Source organism: Falco peregrinus, chromosome 6, assembly GCF_023634155.1.
Source record: "Falco peregrinus isolate bFalPer1 chromosome 6, bFalPer1.pri, whole genome shotgun sequence".
Lineage (NCBI taxonomy): Eukaryota > Metazoa > Chordata > Aves > Falconiformes > Falconidae > Falco > Falco peregrinus.
Window position 1 is genome coordinate 43755585 of NC_073726.1, and position 18387 is coordinate 43773971.

Sequence of the window (18387 nt, forward strand, 5' to 3'; positions counted from 1 at the left end):
TCTCTCCACACTTCCAGTCCTTTCCAAGCATGACAGCAAACAAGTGCAATAGCAAAATGCCACGTAGAAGAACTTGTAAAGGGACTGGAGCCAGATACAAGAGAGGTTACCTGTAAGTAGGAAAAGGAATTGCTCGAGCTCTGCAGTTCATTGAAACTTGTCCATCTGAAGATTCTTCTGGATAGATCGTATCAATGGGTTGCTCCTCAAAAACAGGTCCATAGCCTTTGTTTCCTTCCTCTGAAAAAAATGGTAGACTTTGAAATTAATCACTTTTTAATTAGTAGTCAAACTGAAGATGAATTTACGTTACCCCTTCCAGATCCAAAATGCAAAGGCTCAATAGTGAGTCCCCCAAAATCGAGTTCTGTATGCATCAACAAAACCAGAGCAGTATGGATAATGGAAGTGCTGGCCTTCCTTCACTGACTCCTGCTTCATTCCTGCCTGCTGAGAACTAAAGTGACCTAAACCATGTTCCTGTAAAACTACCTTCCCTGCCTTCTCCACTGACATCATCAATTATTTGTCACAATTCATGCCAAATGTGATGGAGATAACTATGAATTGAAGACATGCCCTTTAGGAATGCAGTGAGACCAACTTATTCCACGGAAGCCAACATATTCACATTGCACAGGTCCAGATCCAAAACAATTATCCAAATATTACGTGTTCCTAACCTGGTAACTGTAGATCAAAGCTGAGAATGACATTGTTCCGAGAACATACTTCTGTTTTTCCCTTCATGCTCAGGTATCTGTATATGTTAAATTTCTCCCTTCCAAAATAAAATTTTTTACAAAGTCCCACATTGAAAATGATTTAAGTTTGTAAAGTCAAGCACTTAAAGGTGAATAAATGTCAAACAGGTTTGACAACAAACTATTTTTTTAAAATCTTTGTCCTCCATTTGCTGATGCTTTGTAAAGATTGCAGGCTCTGCCAGCCCCTGCTGCATTCCTTTTCCCTTTATCTCCTCCAAGCGTACAAGACTGCTCTTTGGGGTTTGTAAAAGTGAGACTAGGAGCAAAGGTTGAAGTCTCTCAATAAATTCTTCTCTGTAAACCCAGGATACAACTGTGTTGTTCTGCAAAAACAGCAAATGTGTATTCTAGGTACAAAATGGCAACGTAAGGAGATGGTGAGTGCTCTGTACAGATAAAATTTTTAGACAATGCAGGTGTCTAATTCTCATAGGCCTCCACTGAGACTGAACTAACAGTATGGAGATTTGTAAACAAACTGATCGGAAAAGCAAAGTAGTACATGACTGCTGCTACCCATTCAAGTTCAGAGCCTTGCTCCAAAACCCTAGAAATGCCTGAGATGTGGAAAATGACTGCAAGAATCTTGTAATACAAGGGAAACAAACAAAAGAAACACAGTTTTCCTAATGAGAACTTAAGAGATGGCTGAATCATTTTAGCTTTAAAATTTCCAAAAGCAATGGTTAAGGACAGAAAGATCTTAACATCTTGCAACAGTATCTGTGCTGCGTACAAAAATCTGCTACATGTTTTGCAATGCTACATTCAAAAAGTCTTCACGGATCAAGAGATGAACTGGCAATATAACAGATTAATGTCCTTAATTCAAATAATGATTTTGTACTCAACCCCTTAAAGGTCTTGTCTTTGGTTATAAAGCATCTTAGACCAGACAGCTTTTAGAAAACCCAAAAGAGGAGAAAGAATCCATCCATAGAACTAAAAAATGTAAATTGTATCAGCGTTAAGATATCATATGTACATAAAACAATCCTTCAGCAGTTATCTTTTTTATTGTTCCTAAATTCCATATTCATAAAGACACTGGATTACAGCACTAGCAGAAGACTGGTTACAGATGAAAAGTAAGTTCCCTTTCCAGTTCAAGATTGGGGAAAAAAATCACCATTTCCATTGGGGACAGATGCAGGTCCAGAAGGCACAGTGATGCCACAAGACGTATGGCCAGGCAACTTCATTTCTAAAACCAAATTCATGTAATAAGAAGTCTTTCAAAGAAGCAAAGAAGAGCAACTAGAAAGAAAGGAAGAGCTTCTAAAAAAATAGTCTGCTTTCTTTGATATTTTAAAGCAAACACTCTGTATAAATCTGCATATCACTAGATCAAAAGAAGAAGTAATTTCAGACTGAAAAGGCAAAATCATATATTTGCTCAGAGCCAGGAGTGACTGAGCCACAGACCTGATGGCACTTTCTGTGCAATTCTTAAATATGAATACAGAATAACAACAGCCTCTGGCAGCAAACAGCCATATCATATGCAGCTGACTCTTTCCACCTTAGGACTCAAATGAAGTTACAGACCATTTAGGCATTTCATGGCATGCATTTTTAATGCTGCCAGCACTATTAATTATACTGAGTGAATATCTGTTTCTCACACCTATCAAATATGCTTTATAATGGCACTTCTGTTGCAATCTATTATGAATCTGGTTTCAGATATCTGGCTGAGCAGAAAAGATGCTCAGATTAAATCTCAGGTGTAGCAACGAATAAACCTTTCATTCTCAGATGTAAGCTGAGTGTTCACCAGTGATACGAAACAGCATGGGGGAGAAAAGAGAAGAGGAAGGGTCTGTGAAAAGATCAGCAAGAAATGTTCACACTTTATGTGAAGTATCATGCCTGTGTGATGAAATCTGCAGAGTGAGGATGGGCAAGAGTACAAAGGAAAAGATCAGCTCATGAAAGCTGTGCCTAGAAGAAAAAGGGGAGAAGTAAAAGTAGGGAAAGGAAGAAGGAAATGGGTGCATTAGATAAAGTGAGGATGAGAAGAAAAGCACATTTCATCTGCTCTGGTCCAGCTTTAGACAAGAGCATGGACTTCCTGGTCCCTCAGACACCCTTACTGCCCTGTCTCCTGGGTACATTTCTTGTGATTTATATTTTAAACCAGAGCAAAAGCCATCACCTAATTCTGACTGATGCATTCTTCAGTTAATTCTGCAAACGAGACTCTGCCTTTTTAACAGTGCTAAAATGTATTACAAAGTCTTTGCAAAAGGTTAAGAAAACCTCTACACAGCTGATGAGATCATGGATCCTGTATAAGAACTGTTGCTGCTGGAAGGTGGCCCCGCCACCCCTTCTCCAAGCAATGCTTTCCAGCTGGGCAGTGTCATTTTCCCTCTAGGCGTTTCTGCAACACCTCTCATGCTTGTCTGACTTAGATAGCTGCTAAAGCTAAAGAGAGTGGAAACCCATTCAGTTCTAGCTTTCTAAGTTAGTTTTCTGCCAGTTTAGCAAGGCAAATTTGTTCACTGATGAAGATCTGTACCAGCGCAAAAGGTGAAATAGAGGCAGGGCTCCACCTTTTCAGTGGAAAAAAAATGTCTGAAAGAACCACTGCCTACGTAAGATAAGATACATCTGAAAGCCTTACCACTACTTACAGATGAGCTACAAAATTATATTAGTACACTTTCATGTCCCTGCACAAGCCTGTGAAAGATCATAATAAAATATATCCAACATACTCAGAGAAAAGATACCAAAAAGGATGTCTGAACATAACAATCAGAAACCACCTGAGGCAGTTCTTTTCAAGTCATCTCAAGAAACTTGATTAGAAGAAGGAAAAGGAAAGCACAATAAAAAAAGACTTAATTCAGTGCATCCTAATTCTGTACATATTTAATTCAGGAAATCTCAAGCTTTTCCATATAAACATATTTTTTAAAAATTAACTAGCTTTCAAATGTCTTAATTTTGCATGGCATAGACTATGTAGAACATGGATACAAAGAGGTTTTCCAGCCCGTACACACTCCTATTGTACTACTTAAGTCACAAAAATAATTAAAAACAAATCAGTAGGTTGATCGTCCTTGCATCAATCCTCTGTGGATCTCCCTTCACCTCACATCCTTCCATATCCTCACCATTTGCCTACTCAAATGGCCTTGCAGCCTCTGTGCACCCTGCTCCTGGTTCTCCCTCTCACGTCCTTTTCCTCTTTGATAAGGAAATCATGCTTATCTGCAAATATAAAGGTAACACAAAATTTTCAATATAGCCATCATGTAGGTCCACTTCTTGTGTCTTGTTTCCAAAAGTCTAATCACTGTCTGTTGTTGTCAGACAGCATATTTCATTAGTTTTTCCTAAGATAATTCTGTATCAAATTCATTAATTCTGTGTATTGCTCTAACTACACTGACACTATATTACTGATGTGAAGTACAAATCTGGCACAAATTTAAGAACAAAGCAGACAAATCCTGATTTGATTTTTGAAAGATGAATGACCTGAGCAAAGCTGCCCTGGATGTAAGTCACCACAAAATTGGTAGGAAGCAGGGAAGGGATTGATTCGTCAAAATCAAATGCAGTTATTGCACGTTAAAAATACCCTAAATTAACCGTGTAACCTTCCAGCTTAGCTTATAAGTCTTAATTTAAAAACACATTTGGGAAATGACTAATTCAGTTTATGATACTTGGGCTTGCTGCAGACATGAAGAAGGTTCAGCAGGGGTAGGGAGAACATGGTCACTTGGTCAGTTTGGGATTTGAGGATCAGGAGCCTGAGACGTGGAGAAGATACGTGGCAACAGCATTTCAGGGATGAAGCTTGAGACGCTGTGAAAAAGGGAGGATGCAGGTTATTTTGTGAGAATGGCAGAGTGACCTTGGGCTGCTTTAAAATTATTGCAATTAAAAGAAATGTATCTAGGGAAAGGAGACAGCATAACTAGAAAACTGCTTGGGATACAACTGGGGAGGGAACCAGAGGAGCTGAAACAGAGAAAATAGAAACTTCATGTGGTATAAATGAGATGCCAGAAAAATACTGTCCAGATGTCGTCATACAGGTGTGACTTTTTGAAAGAAATGTGGACAGTTTCAGGAAAAAGTGAAGGAAATTCTCACCATCTAGGAAAGGGTGAGCAGGGCTCCTGTTAAACAATGTTTGAAAAACCCTGTTCTGAACAGTCTGCATTTTAATATCTGGCTGATTGAATTAGCTGTTCAGAAAATCCCTTATCAGCTGTGTTTTCTTGTTTGGCATTACTCCTATTGTGACAACACATTTTTGTCAAATTTCTGATTATCTAGATTTCTCATGCTTAGGTCCCAGCATGTCCAAGACTTGATGCAAGATACACGTATTCCTAATATTCAGGGCAACATTCCTTCAATTTTTTTCACTTTTGATTTTCCCAAATACATGAATGTTAATCCTTTTAAATACAGCAAGTGACCTGCTGGGTTTTTCAATCATAAAAATCACTAAAAAAAGGGTGACATTACCTGATATTTCTCCTTACCTAATCTTGGTAGATCCTACCAGATATGCCACATCAAATCATCTCAAAAGGTGCCTTTTCGACTGATTCTAAAAACTCTCCAATAAGTAAGACTTCATAATTTATTTTAGCAAAATAATTCCAATGTCTAACAATGCTTAAAAATGGAAGATTTTTCTTCTAAAAATCTTAATCTTAATATCTAAAGATCTTCAACTTTTGGACCGTTTTATCGAATTTTCTAATTTTACTAAAAGTTCTCATATTAGATCTGAGTTTCATCTGATATTTTACCAGTCTCTTTGGGTCTTCCCTCTTATTGATAAGAAATAATGAAGAAAAATTTGCACAAAGAGTATTTGCACACAACCATTCATCTTGCTCTTCATGTGCAATGGAAGTCTTTAAACATAAATATAATATTTACATTCTACACAGTACTAAGCTACTATGCCAATCTACCATAAGTAATATAAAATATTAAACTCAAAATAACAATTTAAGTGGGTTAGAGTGCTGAGCAAAAAAATCCTCTGTTGAAAGAAAGCAGGGCTAGTTTGCTTCTTTCAACACCAGTCTTCCAAATCCCTTTCAGACAAGTCGATTTGTTTTATTATCAACTAGTTCGGTCCTTACACGCATCTAATTAATTTTGAAAATCAATTTTAAACATAGATTAGGGATAATGTCATGAAGTAAAGCTGCTTATAATTATGGGGAACGTGGTGTGTGTGAGCACAACCAGAAAGGGAAATTAAAAATATGTAGTTTATTAAAGAATATTGTGAAATTTTTTAATTCATAGGAGAAAACAGCAGTTCATGGGCTTATTTTTTCCAATACAGAAAATTAAATAAAACATAATTGTTTACTTTTGCCTTTCCTCATTCTTAGCTACAGATTGCACATATCACCTCTATTTTTAGGGGTTATGTGTGGCATACCATCGAACATAAAATGCTTTTAAAGGCTTTTCTTATAGATAATCTGGGTTTGCAGTGCACCAGGATCTTAAACCTTAATGAGATGACACAGATGAGATCAAGTTCAATAAATGAAGTTATGACAAGAACATAACTCCTTTCTTCTTTCCTTCTACTATGTAATAAATTCAAAGGCTCGACATTAAGTGCAGGATTTATGACACGTAATTTTAAAAGACAGTTTTTTTCTGCAAGCTAGTCATATGGGCTTTCTTTAGAGGGGTTAGACAAGCACTTCCAGTAATTCAGATATCCCATTCTCTCTTCATTAACCACAGAGGAAGCTGAAACCCGCATCACATACCCAGCCTTTAGATGATTAAAACAAAGCACAATGAATCCTCCCATAAGAGTCTGCATTCACCTGCCTGTATCTGTGCAACATGACCTGGCGTCTCTCAGCCAGCCCACGAGCCAAAGCCTCCTCTTGGCATGGAACTCGGAACCAAAGCCTCCTCTGGAACCCAATCTTCTGAGGTAGCTGTGGCGCCATCACTAGCAACACAGGAATGCCAACAGCAGTTTATTGCCCATTTCCTCAAGTATTAAGATTCAGGAGGAAGGGTACAGTGATGGCACAGCCCGCTCCCGCAACTGCTGAGGGACCTATTATATGCTTGGTTTTACTTGTTTTGAATCAGCATCTAGAAACCTTTATGGAAGGTCAGGGAGCACATGGTCAGGCAGTACTAAGAAAACAGTCTTTGCCCTACAGGGATTATTATTCCACTCCAGCGCAGCAAGAGAACGGAAACTGCAGTTTCTGCTTCTTACTTGTGCTGCAGGGCTCAGACACTCAAAGAACACAGAGAAGGTCAGGCCCAAAGAGCTGCTATTGTCCACATGTCCAGAGATAACAGTGTACCTGTTCCTTCTTAGCCAAATTCGAACATCCTCTAGTGGATGTCACAGAAATATATATTTTTGTTCTTAAACTTTATCCAGAAAGTTATTGAAACAGCGATTTTATCAATATATATAGGAGCGTAATATCCATACCAGATAACTCATCGGTTCCTTTTTCAAACTTTCCACACTTTTTTTTTTGATGCAATACCTCTACATATCATTTACTGCCAGCACAGATACCACATTTGGATCTATAAATAATAAATCTTGAAGTGCAGGTTTAATCTACAAAGTTCCTGGGAATAAAACTACTGCACATGTCAATCAGAAAAACATTATGTCTATAAGGAACTATATGTGAAAGAAGTTAACAGAGGAAATGATGATGGATATTACCGAAATACAATGAAGGGCTGGCAGTAAAACATGGGGGGCTATATATGCCTACAAATTCATATGTTCGGAAACTACAGTGGATGTATCCTAAGGTCCTAATCCTGCAAACACTTCTGTACATGCATTCAGCTCCGTAGTAAATAAATCCGAAGCTCCAAAACCAGAAGACCGAACCTCCACATACTAGAAGGGAGTGCTGAAAAATAAAGGGAGAAAGATTTGAATGCTCTTCAAGACCTACAGATTGCATACTTTAAAAAACAAAGTACCATTCTGCTTTAAAAAAAAGGGCAAAACTGTATGAATTTTCCCTTCAGAACATCTTCACAGAACAATTAATTTTGAAGATGATTATAAGACGGTTAGCAGTATTTTTTTGATGAATAAATGCATAATAATTCCACTGTAATGAAAATATCTTTTCAATGAAAGATGGTAACACTTTTAATAAGGAATGGCTACAAAAGCTTCTGCTGGAAATATTAAGATCTTTAACTTCATCTTTAGGAAAAGTAAAATGGTAATACTGTTTGCTTAAAGCCAATAATAATGAGACAGCATTGAAACTACTTATTTAAGTTCATTAAAGGCCTCTCCCATATTCGTTCAGGAACCCAATCCATCACAAAATTTAAGCGTGCAAGTTGAACAAAATCAACAAGCTAAAATAAAAATGCAATGTCAAGCACATGTTCAAGTCCTCTGCTGGAGAAGAATCAACTTGATTCTAGAAAGATCACAAATTGTGACGTGAACATCAATAGCAAATCTCAGTGAAAAGTTTTCTAAAGGTCATGCCAGAAAGAAGCTGAAACAGGTGGAAAACCTTAACAGCCTGTCACTCCCATTGCACACCGATACAAAATTATTTTTGATTAGCATCTTTATTTTTCTAATGAGCCTTCTCCTTCTCGTTCTGTTCCTGTACACCTCTCTATTTCCCTGGCATTTAACGCTGCCAAAAGTAGCTGCTCAAGGCTGTCATTTGGCATCACTCTCATCACTATTGATCTACCTGACAGCTTTGTATCCTGTTACATATTTTCACATGAGAGAGGGACAAAGATCTGTTGAAGCAGCACATGGCTAGATTAACCTTGAATGCTAATGGATGCTGAACAAAAGAGTCATCACCTCATTCATTATCTTAACTATCACTAAGTTGTCAGGCTCCCTATCAGCATCGCAAGTCTGGGAACCATTTGATATTTAGAAGCAGATCTCATACTGTTTTTAACGTGTCACAGAAATGAGGACCTACTAGTATCTGAGAAGCTCACGCTCAGAAACAAGATGGTCTGGGAATAAGCCAAAACATCTCTATCAGGCTCGCAAGAAGGTAAACAAGGCACTTCCAGGTTTCTGAGAATTATGATCACAAAACACATTATGGTTATTTATTTACAAATGTCAGACACTCTGCAGTAGATTGAAATTCTCTTCTAAGATCCAAGCAGGGACATGGCAGACAAAGTAAACAGGTATTGAATATACTCATCCACTGTGTATTTTAGAAGAAAATGCATATTTCTCTTTAGCAATGGTAAATAATGCCGTATGTTGTAAAAAGTACAATTACACAAGTAACAGCATTAATCATCTGGACCTGCCTGTCTAGAAATTAACTGAACATTTGTTCTCAGTGATTGACTCAATTTTTTTATCAACCAATGTCCAGCACTTGCCTGGCTACTGCAGCTGATGATTTAGTTTGATGTCAACATGTCCAGACTGAAACCTCACGTGTAACATTACTGATTGCAGTTGACAGCCTTCTTTTTCTTTTTTTTCCTTTTTTTTCTTTTTTTTTTTTTTCCTTTTTTCCCCCCTCCTTTTTTTCCCCTAGAAAAAGCCCAGTTTTGAATTAAAGTGGTGAGTTTTAATTTTCAGTTTTGGTGCTATCAGCAACCCTCAGATTTTAACAAAGAAAAAGCCCTTGAAACACACAATAAATATGTTGAAAGCATGAGATCACAACATTTTAAAGGTCTTGATATTTATTAAGGATCCACGCATTCTCCAACAAACCCAGACATGGAGTAAAGAACTGCATTCAAACCCAAACATTGTTGTCACTAAACCAGAAGGCACTCTTGTGAGCTATGGCTTAATTTCTTAAAGGCAATGAGCTTTACATCATAGTATTAATTTGATTTTTTTGACTCAGTAATACAAACACTATGGTCTCATGGTAGTGAAATTGAGGCAATGACTGAAATGGTAGGCCAGATTAAGAACGACTACAAAGAGCTCATTTCAATTAGGAACTCATTAATTACATAAAGACCCCCCCCAAAATACAAGAATGTTTTATGAAATGTAGTAGAACTAGCTTTATAAGTAAATTCCCCTCAAGGCAGGGAAGGATCTAAAATCTACCTTGAAAATAACCAAAACACTAGTACACAACATCTGCACTTTTCAAACCTCAGTCAATATTTTGTGTGTGCACAACTTAATTATTCTGCTCTTTACATTTTCTGATCTCAGTTCATGTAGTCTGTACATAAGCAAAAAGTCTTCTTTATTGAGAAGAGCTCTGCTTATGCTGGCAATCCAATTCATCACAGCAACTAAAAGCCAGCATTCATTTAAATTGGCATGGAAGTCTGAAACAGGCTTTATGAATCTCCAAGTTGTTTGGAACAGCTGGAACAGAAACTAGATTTTAATCCTGAATTTTAACTTTCCAAAAAACTCCTCCTATCTCTAAGAACCAAAATTTCAGTTGCAAACTTCTCTAATTTCAGGTGTTAGAAATAGGACTCCTGAATGTTTTAGTATTTGAGGCTCCATCTCTATTTATGAAATGTTTTACAATTTTTGACATAAAATTAAAGTCAGTAGATGCAGTATTGTCCCACTGTATCATGAAAACCACCACTATATTGTGCTGGTAGAATTTTATGAATATTAGATGTGTCTATACTATAGAATTTTGTCTTTAGTGTCTCTTCTAAAGGGCATATTCCCATTCTTCTAATCATGTTGATGCACAAATAGATGGTTGATACATTTTTTATAATCTAGAGATATTATTAATTCTATATACCAAATCAGAATAGACAAAGAAAAATTCTAAGTCCAGATCTGTCTTTTTGCAAGCTTTTAATTATGGCACTCATTCTAGTAAGTATGCTTCCTTATAGTTTCATCATTCACATCTAGTAATTTGTTGTGTTTGCACAAATAAATTAAAGCCATACAAAGAGCATAATTGACCTTGGAATGCATAAGACTGACAATGGTTAAATGAATTAACATGGGAGGTCATCTTACCTGCCAGGCAGAAGATAAACCAGGGTGTAATAAGATGATAGATGAAGAGCCACATGGTTATCTTCTGTTCAGCAATTATCTCAAAAGGAATTGTGCCTTGCAATACCAGCATTCAGAGAGCTAAAAATACCTGATTACAGACAAAGGAAAAGGAGTGAATAATTCTGACATAAGGCTTTATCTCACATCACATTGCACCTGCCAGGTTATCTGTCTAAACTGAATACTTAAGGTTAATATAGGGTCTCTTGAATACTAAATGCATTATCAAATTTGCTGGATCGAGTTAATGATCTCATTTATTCAGAAAGCATACCGTTTAAGAGCACTCATATTTTCCAGTGATAGTAAGTAATATGGTAAATGTTAATACTGAATATCCTCTTTTAGACTCATCTTCCAAAACCAGATCCCCTCTCTGTGAACACTTCACATTATTAGAAATATTAAAATATTACATAATTTGCAATAAAATAAGGCAAGTCCAGTCCTATCCTCCTCCATCTCAGTAAATACTACATTACAATTAATGATTTCAAAGTCTGTAAAAAGAAAATTACAGTGCAACTGAATTACATTAATCTTTTTCAGGATTAATTTATTTTGTCTAGTGTATCATTCCTTTACAACTTTTAACATAGAATTCATGATCTTCTGGAAAGGCGGTATTAAGTTTTATGAGTTTCCTTTTAAAAGTTGAATATAATCATTATTATATTCATAATTTATTCAGAGAAACGCTGCCTGTATATATACTAAAACCAAGCTAAAGAAACATGCATCTTCTTTTGAATATTCTAAGATGTGAGAAAACATTTTTCAGAATACTTCCATAACATTTTTTACTTCATTCAATCAGAATATTTTGCTAGCGTTTTATTTCTGGCTGGTGGCTGTTACATATTTCTTTAGAGTAATAGGGCATCATGTTTGCAGTGTGCAGTTCTCCATTTTGTTTAATGGATTTCTTGTCATGCATATATAAACGCATCCTTTACATCTTGTTCACACTACTCTTGATTTGTTCTGCTGTAGCACCGGTTAAGTTACAACCTTCACACAAAGCAAGGCTTCCAGCTTATCACTGACAGAATATTGTTGCACCTCAGGCACATGCCAGTACCATCCATTCCTCTCAGTATATTCATTCTGTTACTATTTCATTGTAAAATATGCTTATACGTACTCGAATACCCTTCAGCAACATGCATCCTAGCATGTGTTGCATGCTAATATGGCATTGACACTTTTTGGAAGATGCAGTTTTGGTGCTACTGATTTGCAGTTTCCCATGCCAAGTACCAACGACTCCGATAAGCAGCTTCTACCGTTTACCAAGAATCTTGTTCTTTCCAGGTCAGAATTGTTATTAAATTCTTCCCTTTTTCCAAAATCCAAAAGTTTTAGAACTTGTTTTGAAACTGCTCTTTTTGCCACTTCCAACACCAAGAAATGGACAGCTTTGCATTTTAAGACAGGCTGTCTCAGTGCACGTGTCTCACGTCTCTCCTTGAGGTGGTTAGGAACATGTCTCAGCCATCAGGGACTTAAACTTGTCTGCTCTTTCTCAGAAAAATGCTAAGAAGATGTTTATTTGAACCTGCCTCAAACAGTGAGCTTTCCTTAGAAGAGTTTCATAGGGTGTTTTGCATACCGTTAGGAAAATGGCAAGAAATATCACAAACTTTTGGCTCAGGAATTACAGGAGCTGTTGCACTTCACAGTCTTCCCTTTTTAAGCAGATTAAATCTTCAATAAAAAGGTCAAAAATGTATTAGTTGTAAAGACCCTAAAATCATGGCTGTTACATGAAAACAGTGCTCAGCAAAACAAGAGCTAAAGGGTGATCCCCAGAACTGAGATACATTTAGAAATACTCCCTGGAAAAAAAAGCTCATATGTTGGCAATAAATGCGTGTGCTTACTGTAGCTGGATCCAGGGGGAAGAATTTAATAAATACTTTTACCCTCCAGCTTCTGTTGGCACTGAAGTTTCTTTAGACTCTCTCAGTCAAAAGATACTCACAACTATTTCAGGGATCTACCTTAAGTGACCAACATATGAAGTACTGAGTCCCTGTGATTCCTCCCAAAGACAGCAGTAGGTTAGATCAACAAATGCCTGTATACTTTTTCGGCAGTCATCCCCTGGCTACAAAGCTTCTTGTGCTATGACACTGCCTCACCTGGAACACTTATTTCGAAGTGACACGAGTTAAATTGCATAGTTACCCTGAGATAATGCACATAATTAAACAGCAATGAAATAGCAACTCTGTTGGGAACAACAGTAATTACACAGTAACTCATGGTGATAATAACTGTGTTCAAATGTATTGACAGAGAAAACTGTTAAGAGTCAACCTCTGTTCTCTCTCCGACATTACAGGCATAGACAGAAGATCCCCCCTCCCTCTCTTCTGCAGAATGCAGGTTCGATTTTGGAAAGTTACAATGTCCTTTAGCTCTCCAAAAATCCTATTCCGTTGGCTCAGAAAAAATGGTTTGAACACTGGTTCAAATTACACTACATAAGAATTGTGTCAGTAAATGCTATAAATACCTCATTTTATTCAGATACAAAAATATCCACCCTGCCAGGATTACAATCCTTTCCTTGCTCTCAGTTGTTTTGGCTGAGTGGGTTCTGTATATATAGCACATCCATCCCTCCTGATTCATCTCAGCTTGTGGATGAGAAGTGAGGCTGTTTCACATCGCTCTGCTGAATTTTGGCAGAACTGCCTGCTACGAGATGAGACAGCATGCAGGTTGATCTGTATGTCTGAAGTGGTGTGGCTGTACGTGATGTTACCCCCAGCTACCCAAGGAGTCCAGGCGTATTTGAGGTAGCAGCACTTGCGCCGGAGGCAGCACTGTGGGCTGCAGTGCTCATGCGTCGTCATCTACTGCCTCACTTGCTTTACAGCTTTCTACCTTTTTTTCTTTGCAGACCGAGAAGGATCTTGTTGCCTAAGTAAAAATCACTCCTGAACAGAAGACTAGTCATTGGTACAACTCACTTTTCTCCCCTGTAAAAACAGAGAGCGATTGCATGCCTGGACATACTCCTTTTACTCCACACAGTATACTACCCTTCTTTCCTCACAATGAAGCATCATAATTTTAGCAAACAGTAAGACATTTTTAAAATACATAATAAAATAAGCAGGCATTTAACTGCAACTGTGTCAAGTTTAATTACCATCTAATGTGCACTAACACATTTAGGTCCCTTTTGACTGCTCAGTTTCCCAGAAGAGCCAGTCATCACTACAGGGCCTTTGCCTTGCTAGATTCAAGAGAACTCCTTCTGGTGAGCTGTCTGGAGTGCAATCCTCCCAAAAAAGGGGGGGGGAGGGGGGGGGAAACCAGGCCATTGGCTGCTGGATAGGAAGCACATTCAATTTTGAACACAGACACCTCCTAGAACTCTTCTGGAAGCTTGCAGTGTCTCATGATGCTTTACTAGAATGACAGATATTTTCAGGACACAAGGGTAGACCTGCCTTTCTGTACTACCCAATTGTAAGGATCTTTAATCTCTCAAAATGTACTTTAGGAATTTTTTTACATTTTCCTCAGTATTCTGTGTGGCTTTCTTCAGGTCCTCACCACACACTTTGGCCTTTATTAAGGAGAAAAAGACACTCGTTTTACAGCTATGATCTACTTAATCCAAACATGCAGATGACATCATTATTTTGCAAGGACATAAAGCATTCATAGTGCAGACAGAAAAAAATTTACAAACAGCAGGTAATGGGAGTCAGTTGAACAAAGATCATACCATCAAAAGCAGGGCAAACAGGCTACAAAACGTACTAGATTTTAAATCAAGGGGTGGAATAGACAAAGGAAAGCAAAGCAACAGTGGGGGATGTTTAAGGGGTGAAAAGGAAACAGAGAAACAGAACAGGCAAATGATGCGTGGGAGGATGGAAGCTATAAACCAACCCAAAAGGGCAGTCAGAAAGAAAGGCAGAGGGAAAGAGATGGAGGTGGAGATGTAGGTAGATGAAGGTGCATGAGGATCAGCAGTTGCCTCTGTCAGTAAATTTCCACGTTTACCACAGCAGCATCTTCCCTGAACCTCCCTGGCCGAGGTTTTCAGAGGGAGCAGCATGATGGCTGCATCAGCCCCTGACATCCACTCAGGGCTCTCCTCAGGAGCCCCAGGTGCTGAACAGGCAGAGAGGAGACAAAGGGAAGACTTTAGGAGCTCTGGCTTGGTACACTTAGCTAGAAGAGGTAAATCTAGATGCTTGTTATGATTCTCATTTCCTGGTATCCACATTCAAGTTTTAGAATTGGTAGAGATTCTGTCCAGATTAGACTATAAATAAATACAACGATCTAGAAGAAATCTCTGGTTCTCCACCCTTTTTCAAAACTTGAATATATAAAATTGCAATAATTCACTAGTAAATTAACACAGTGGCAAGTTATAATCAGAGCCACGCAATACTTCAACCTAATCAGTATTTTGTATTTGTTTTTACTTCAGGTTCTTCTAGTGATTTTACTAAGCATCTAATTGATAATTATCATGATTTTCTTAAAAGGTATGGCATATTGTGCTATGATAACTAACTCCTCATAAATCTTATTAGTTGCTCAGTATTTAGAATTACCAAGAAACTTTTGAATTTAACAAACATAATGATGTACACTGCATATTATGTATGGCATGACCCTTTGTCCTTTTCTACTATTTGGTCTTTGCAATCTAATTTTGTGATCAATCAATAAGTTTTGGCATTCTAGGTTAGACTGTACCATTAGAAAGGCCAATAATCTTTTTCAAAAGTCTGGCTTCTCAATCATCACCCACAACCCCTTTATTTACTTCTGAAACCAATACCTTAGCCACTAGCATTTACTAGTCTTCCGTATTACCAGAAAGGTGATGACAGTCACGTTCCTTGCCACTGCACAGATTTATCCTATTACAATGGTCTGGGATTAGTGTAAGTAAACTTCCAAGCCAGACCTGCTCCTATAGCACTGCTGCATCAACAGAAGATTTTAGATGTTCTGTTTTGCATTTGCTGTCATAGAATCACAGAAAAATTTTGGTTGGGAAGGACCTTAAAGATCTTCTAGTTCCAACCCCCTGCCATAGGCAGGGACACCTTCCGCTAGACCAGGTTGCTCAAAGCCCCATCCAACCTGGACTTGAACACTTCCAGGGATGGGGCATCCACAGCTTCTCTGGGAAACCTGTTTTAGTGCCTCAACGCCCTCATAGTAAAGAATTTTTTCCCTATACCTAATCTAATTCTACCCTCTTCCAGTTTAAAGCCATTCCCCCTGTCCTATCACTACATGCCCTTGTCAAAAGTCCCTCTCCAACTTTTTTGCAGGCCCCCTTTAGGTACTGGAAGGCTGTTAATAAGGTCTCCCCAGAGGAGAGACCTTATTTTTGCTTCTTCAGGCTGAACAACCCCAACTCTGTCAGCCTGTCTTCATAGGAGCGGTGCTCCAGCCCTCTGACCATCTTCATGGCTATCTCTTAAAGTCCAAAAATGGCTTTGGTTCCCTTCTCAAAGGCTTGTAGGAAATTCATTTCCTTTTGATCAGCTTTGCTTTTTATAATGATACCTTTCATTTTTGACAGATTTGTTCAAGTGGAAACAGAAGTACAAATCCACCGACCCCAATACTGCCCACTGGCCCAAACAGTCTGCCACCAACAGTCGTGCTTCTAGTATTTTTCACATCATTCTATTTAAAGAATATATCTACTCTCTCCATGAATGAAAGCCATATAAGAAGCCCTTGTATTTGTTGACCCATAAATAAAACTCTTCTTGAACAGAATTTATACTTTCAAGGGCAACGTGCAGTAACGTGCACCACTAAACTGGAGAAAAGAGCAGTCTTATCCCTGCCCCCAGTCACGCAAAAGGATTTTTTTCGACTGCTTACAGGTGCTAAAAAAATAAATTAAAAAAACCCCAAGATCAGTTCATTAATAGATTTAGACAGGCTAAATTAGCAAGTGATTCTACCATTAGTGGACAATTCAACCAGCTCTGTATTTTTGCTTAATAAACATTGACTTGGAAACATGAAGAACAAGCATCTCAGAGGTGATGAGGACTCCAGGGTTGTTACAGGGCTTGGCCCAAATTTCAATGGGAAACCTTAACTTTAGAGTGCAATACAAAACTCCCGTTTGTTGCAGCACTCTCAAAACCAGCCATCTGCAACAAGGCTTTTACCATCCCATACCAAGTTAACTTCAATAAGTAGTTCCCACGCCTTGCCCTGACACAGCCACCAATCACCCACAAGGCCTCAAAGATCCATCTACTGTTTGTGCTGTTTCTTCATACTCTTCAGGCCAGTCCCTCTGCTGCCTTCTCCTTGTCTCTCCGCCTCCAGGGTACTCTCTCTCCTAGCTTTGCTTCTTCCAGATCTCTCTTCATTGGCTGCTCCCCTTAGAGCTATTTAACCACTTAACAGGAAGCCAGCCCACAGCTGTATAATATCAATGTTAATTAACCCAGCTTCATTCCTCTACATCCATTCTTTTACAAATATTTATAAATTTACTCTTTGTGCCTTCTTTTCCACTTCAACTCTCATGTCTATATGCTTACAAGAACTAACATCCTGGCACAGTGATGACCTGCAATATACTCTGGCTCAGCATTACCCTTTTTCTCCCGTCCCTGCCCCCTTCTTTGGAAACTATGACTTCTCTCCAATAATCAAGCACCAAAAAGACAATAAATTCCTTCTCTAGATATGTTTTGAGCCACGCCTTCTGCACTTGAAAGCAATAGCGCCTATTCTACAAAGCAAGAAAACAGCACCTATAAGAAGAAACAAAACCACCAAATAAATTGGCAGAAGATTGTTATAAGATCCATAAGGTACCAGGGGTCTGAATGGCAACCTTACTGTTACAAGATGTCAGTTTTCCATGGCAATTTTCTAATGCATCATTTTTTCAAGTAGGACGACATGCTAGTAGTTAATCAAACTGTGACTTTAACTCTCCTGCTTCCTTTATATTTACACATCAAACAATTCAGACCTCAAGAATCAGTAACTTCTTCCATCAGTTGCTCAGTAGGCACTTTCGCTTTTTTGTTAAGCAATTAAGAAGCCCTATGGGACTTGACTTTGCTTGCCTGCTACATTATCATCCTTCCTACTTTCATTTTTTTCATGCTTTATTTTGGCTTTCTGTTATTTTGTCCTCTCAAGTAGTTCATGTAACTAATGAGATGTCTTATTTTTCTTACTTGCATCCACAGATTCATTATGAATGAACATTAATTCTTTTCCGTACAAGGGTTTTACAGCAGTCACACATCTAACTCATCTTGCAGTTAATCAACAACTCTGTAATGAAGGGTCATCCAGCATTGCTATTATAAAAATATTAGCAAGGTTAAGTATCTTCTCATTTGTGGTAAGATCAACAATTCAGCATTACTATTAATTATGAATACAGTTTGGTTACTTTTCTCGAGTCACTATGCTGCAAAAAGGGTTTTGAAATACCTTCAGATAATGAAGTGTTGCTTAGCGGTACTTAAACACTGTCTTTAATCATCATGTCAGCAGCAAAGGGTCAGGCAGTCAGTCCTCCAAGTCCCT

General features: G+C 38.1%; 1 protein-coding gene across 1 annotated transcript in view; it reads right to left on the reverse strand.

The window, feature by feature from the left end:
• Window positions 1-18387, reverse strand: part of CNTN1 (contactin 1) — a 244612-nt gene that overhangs the window by 79740 nt on the left and 146485 nt on the right. Inside the window, exons 4-5 of the mRNA XM_055809008.1 lie at window positions 10771-10900; window positions 111-240 (exon numbers count right to left, since the gene is read on the reverse strand). Of these exons, the coding sequence (XP_055664983.1) occupies window positions 111-240; window positions 10771-10882 (242 nt within the window). The 5' untranslated portion in view covers window positions 10883-10900. The remainder of the gene's footprint in view (window positions 1-110; window positions 241-10770; window positions 10901-18387) is intronic.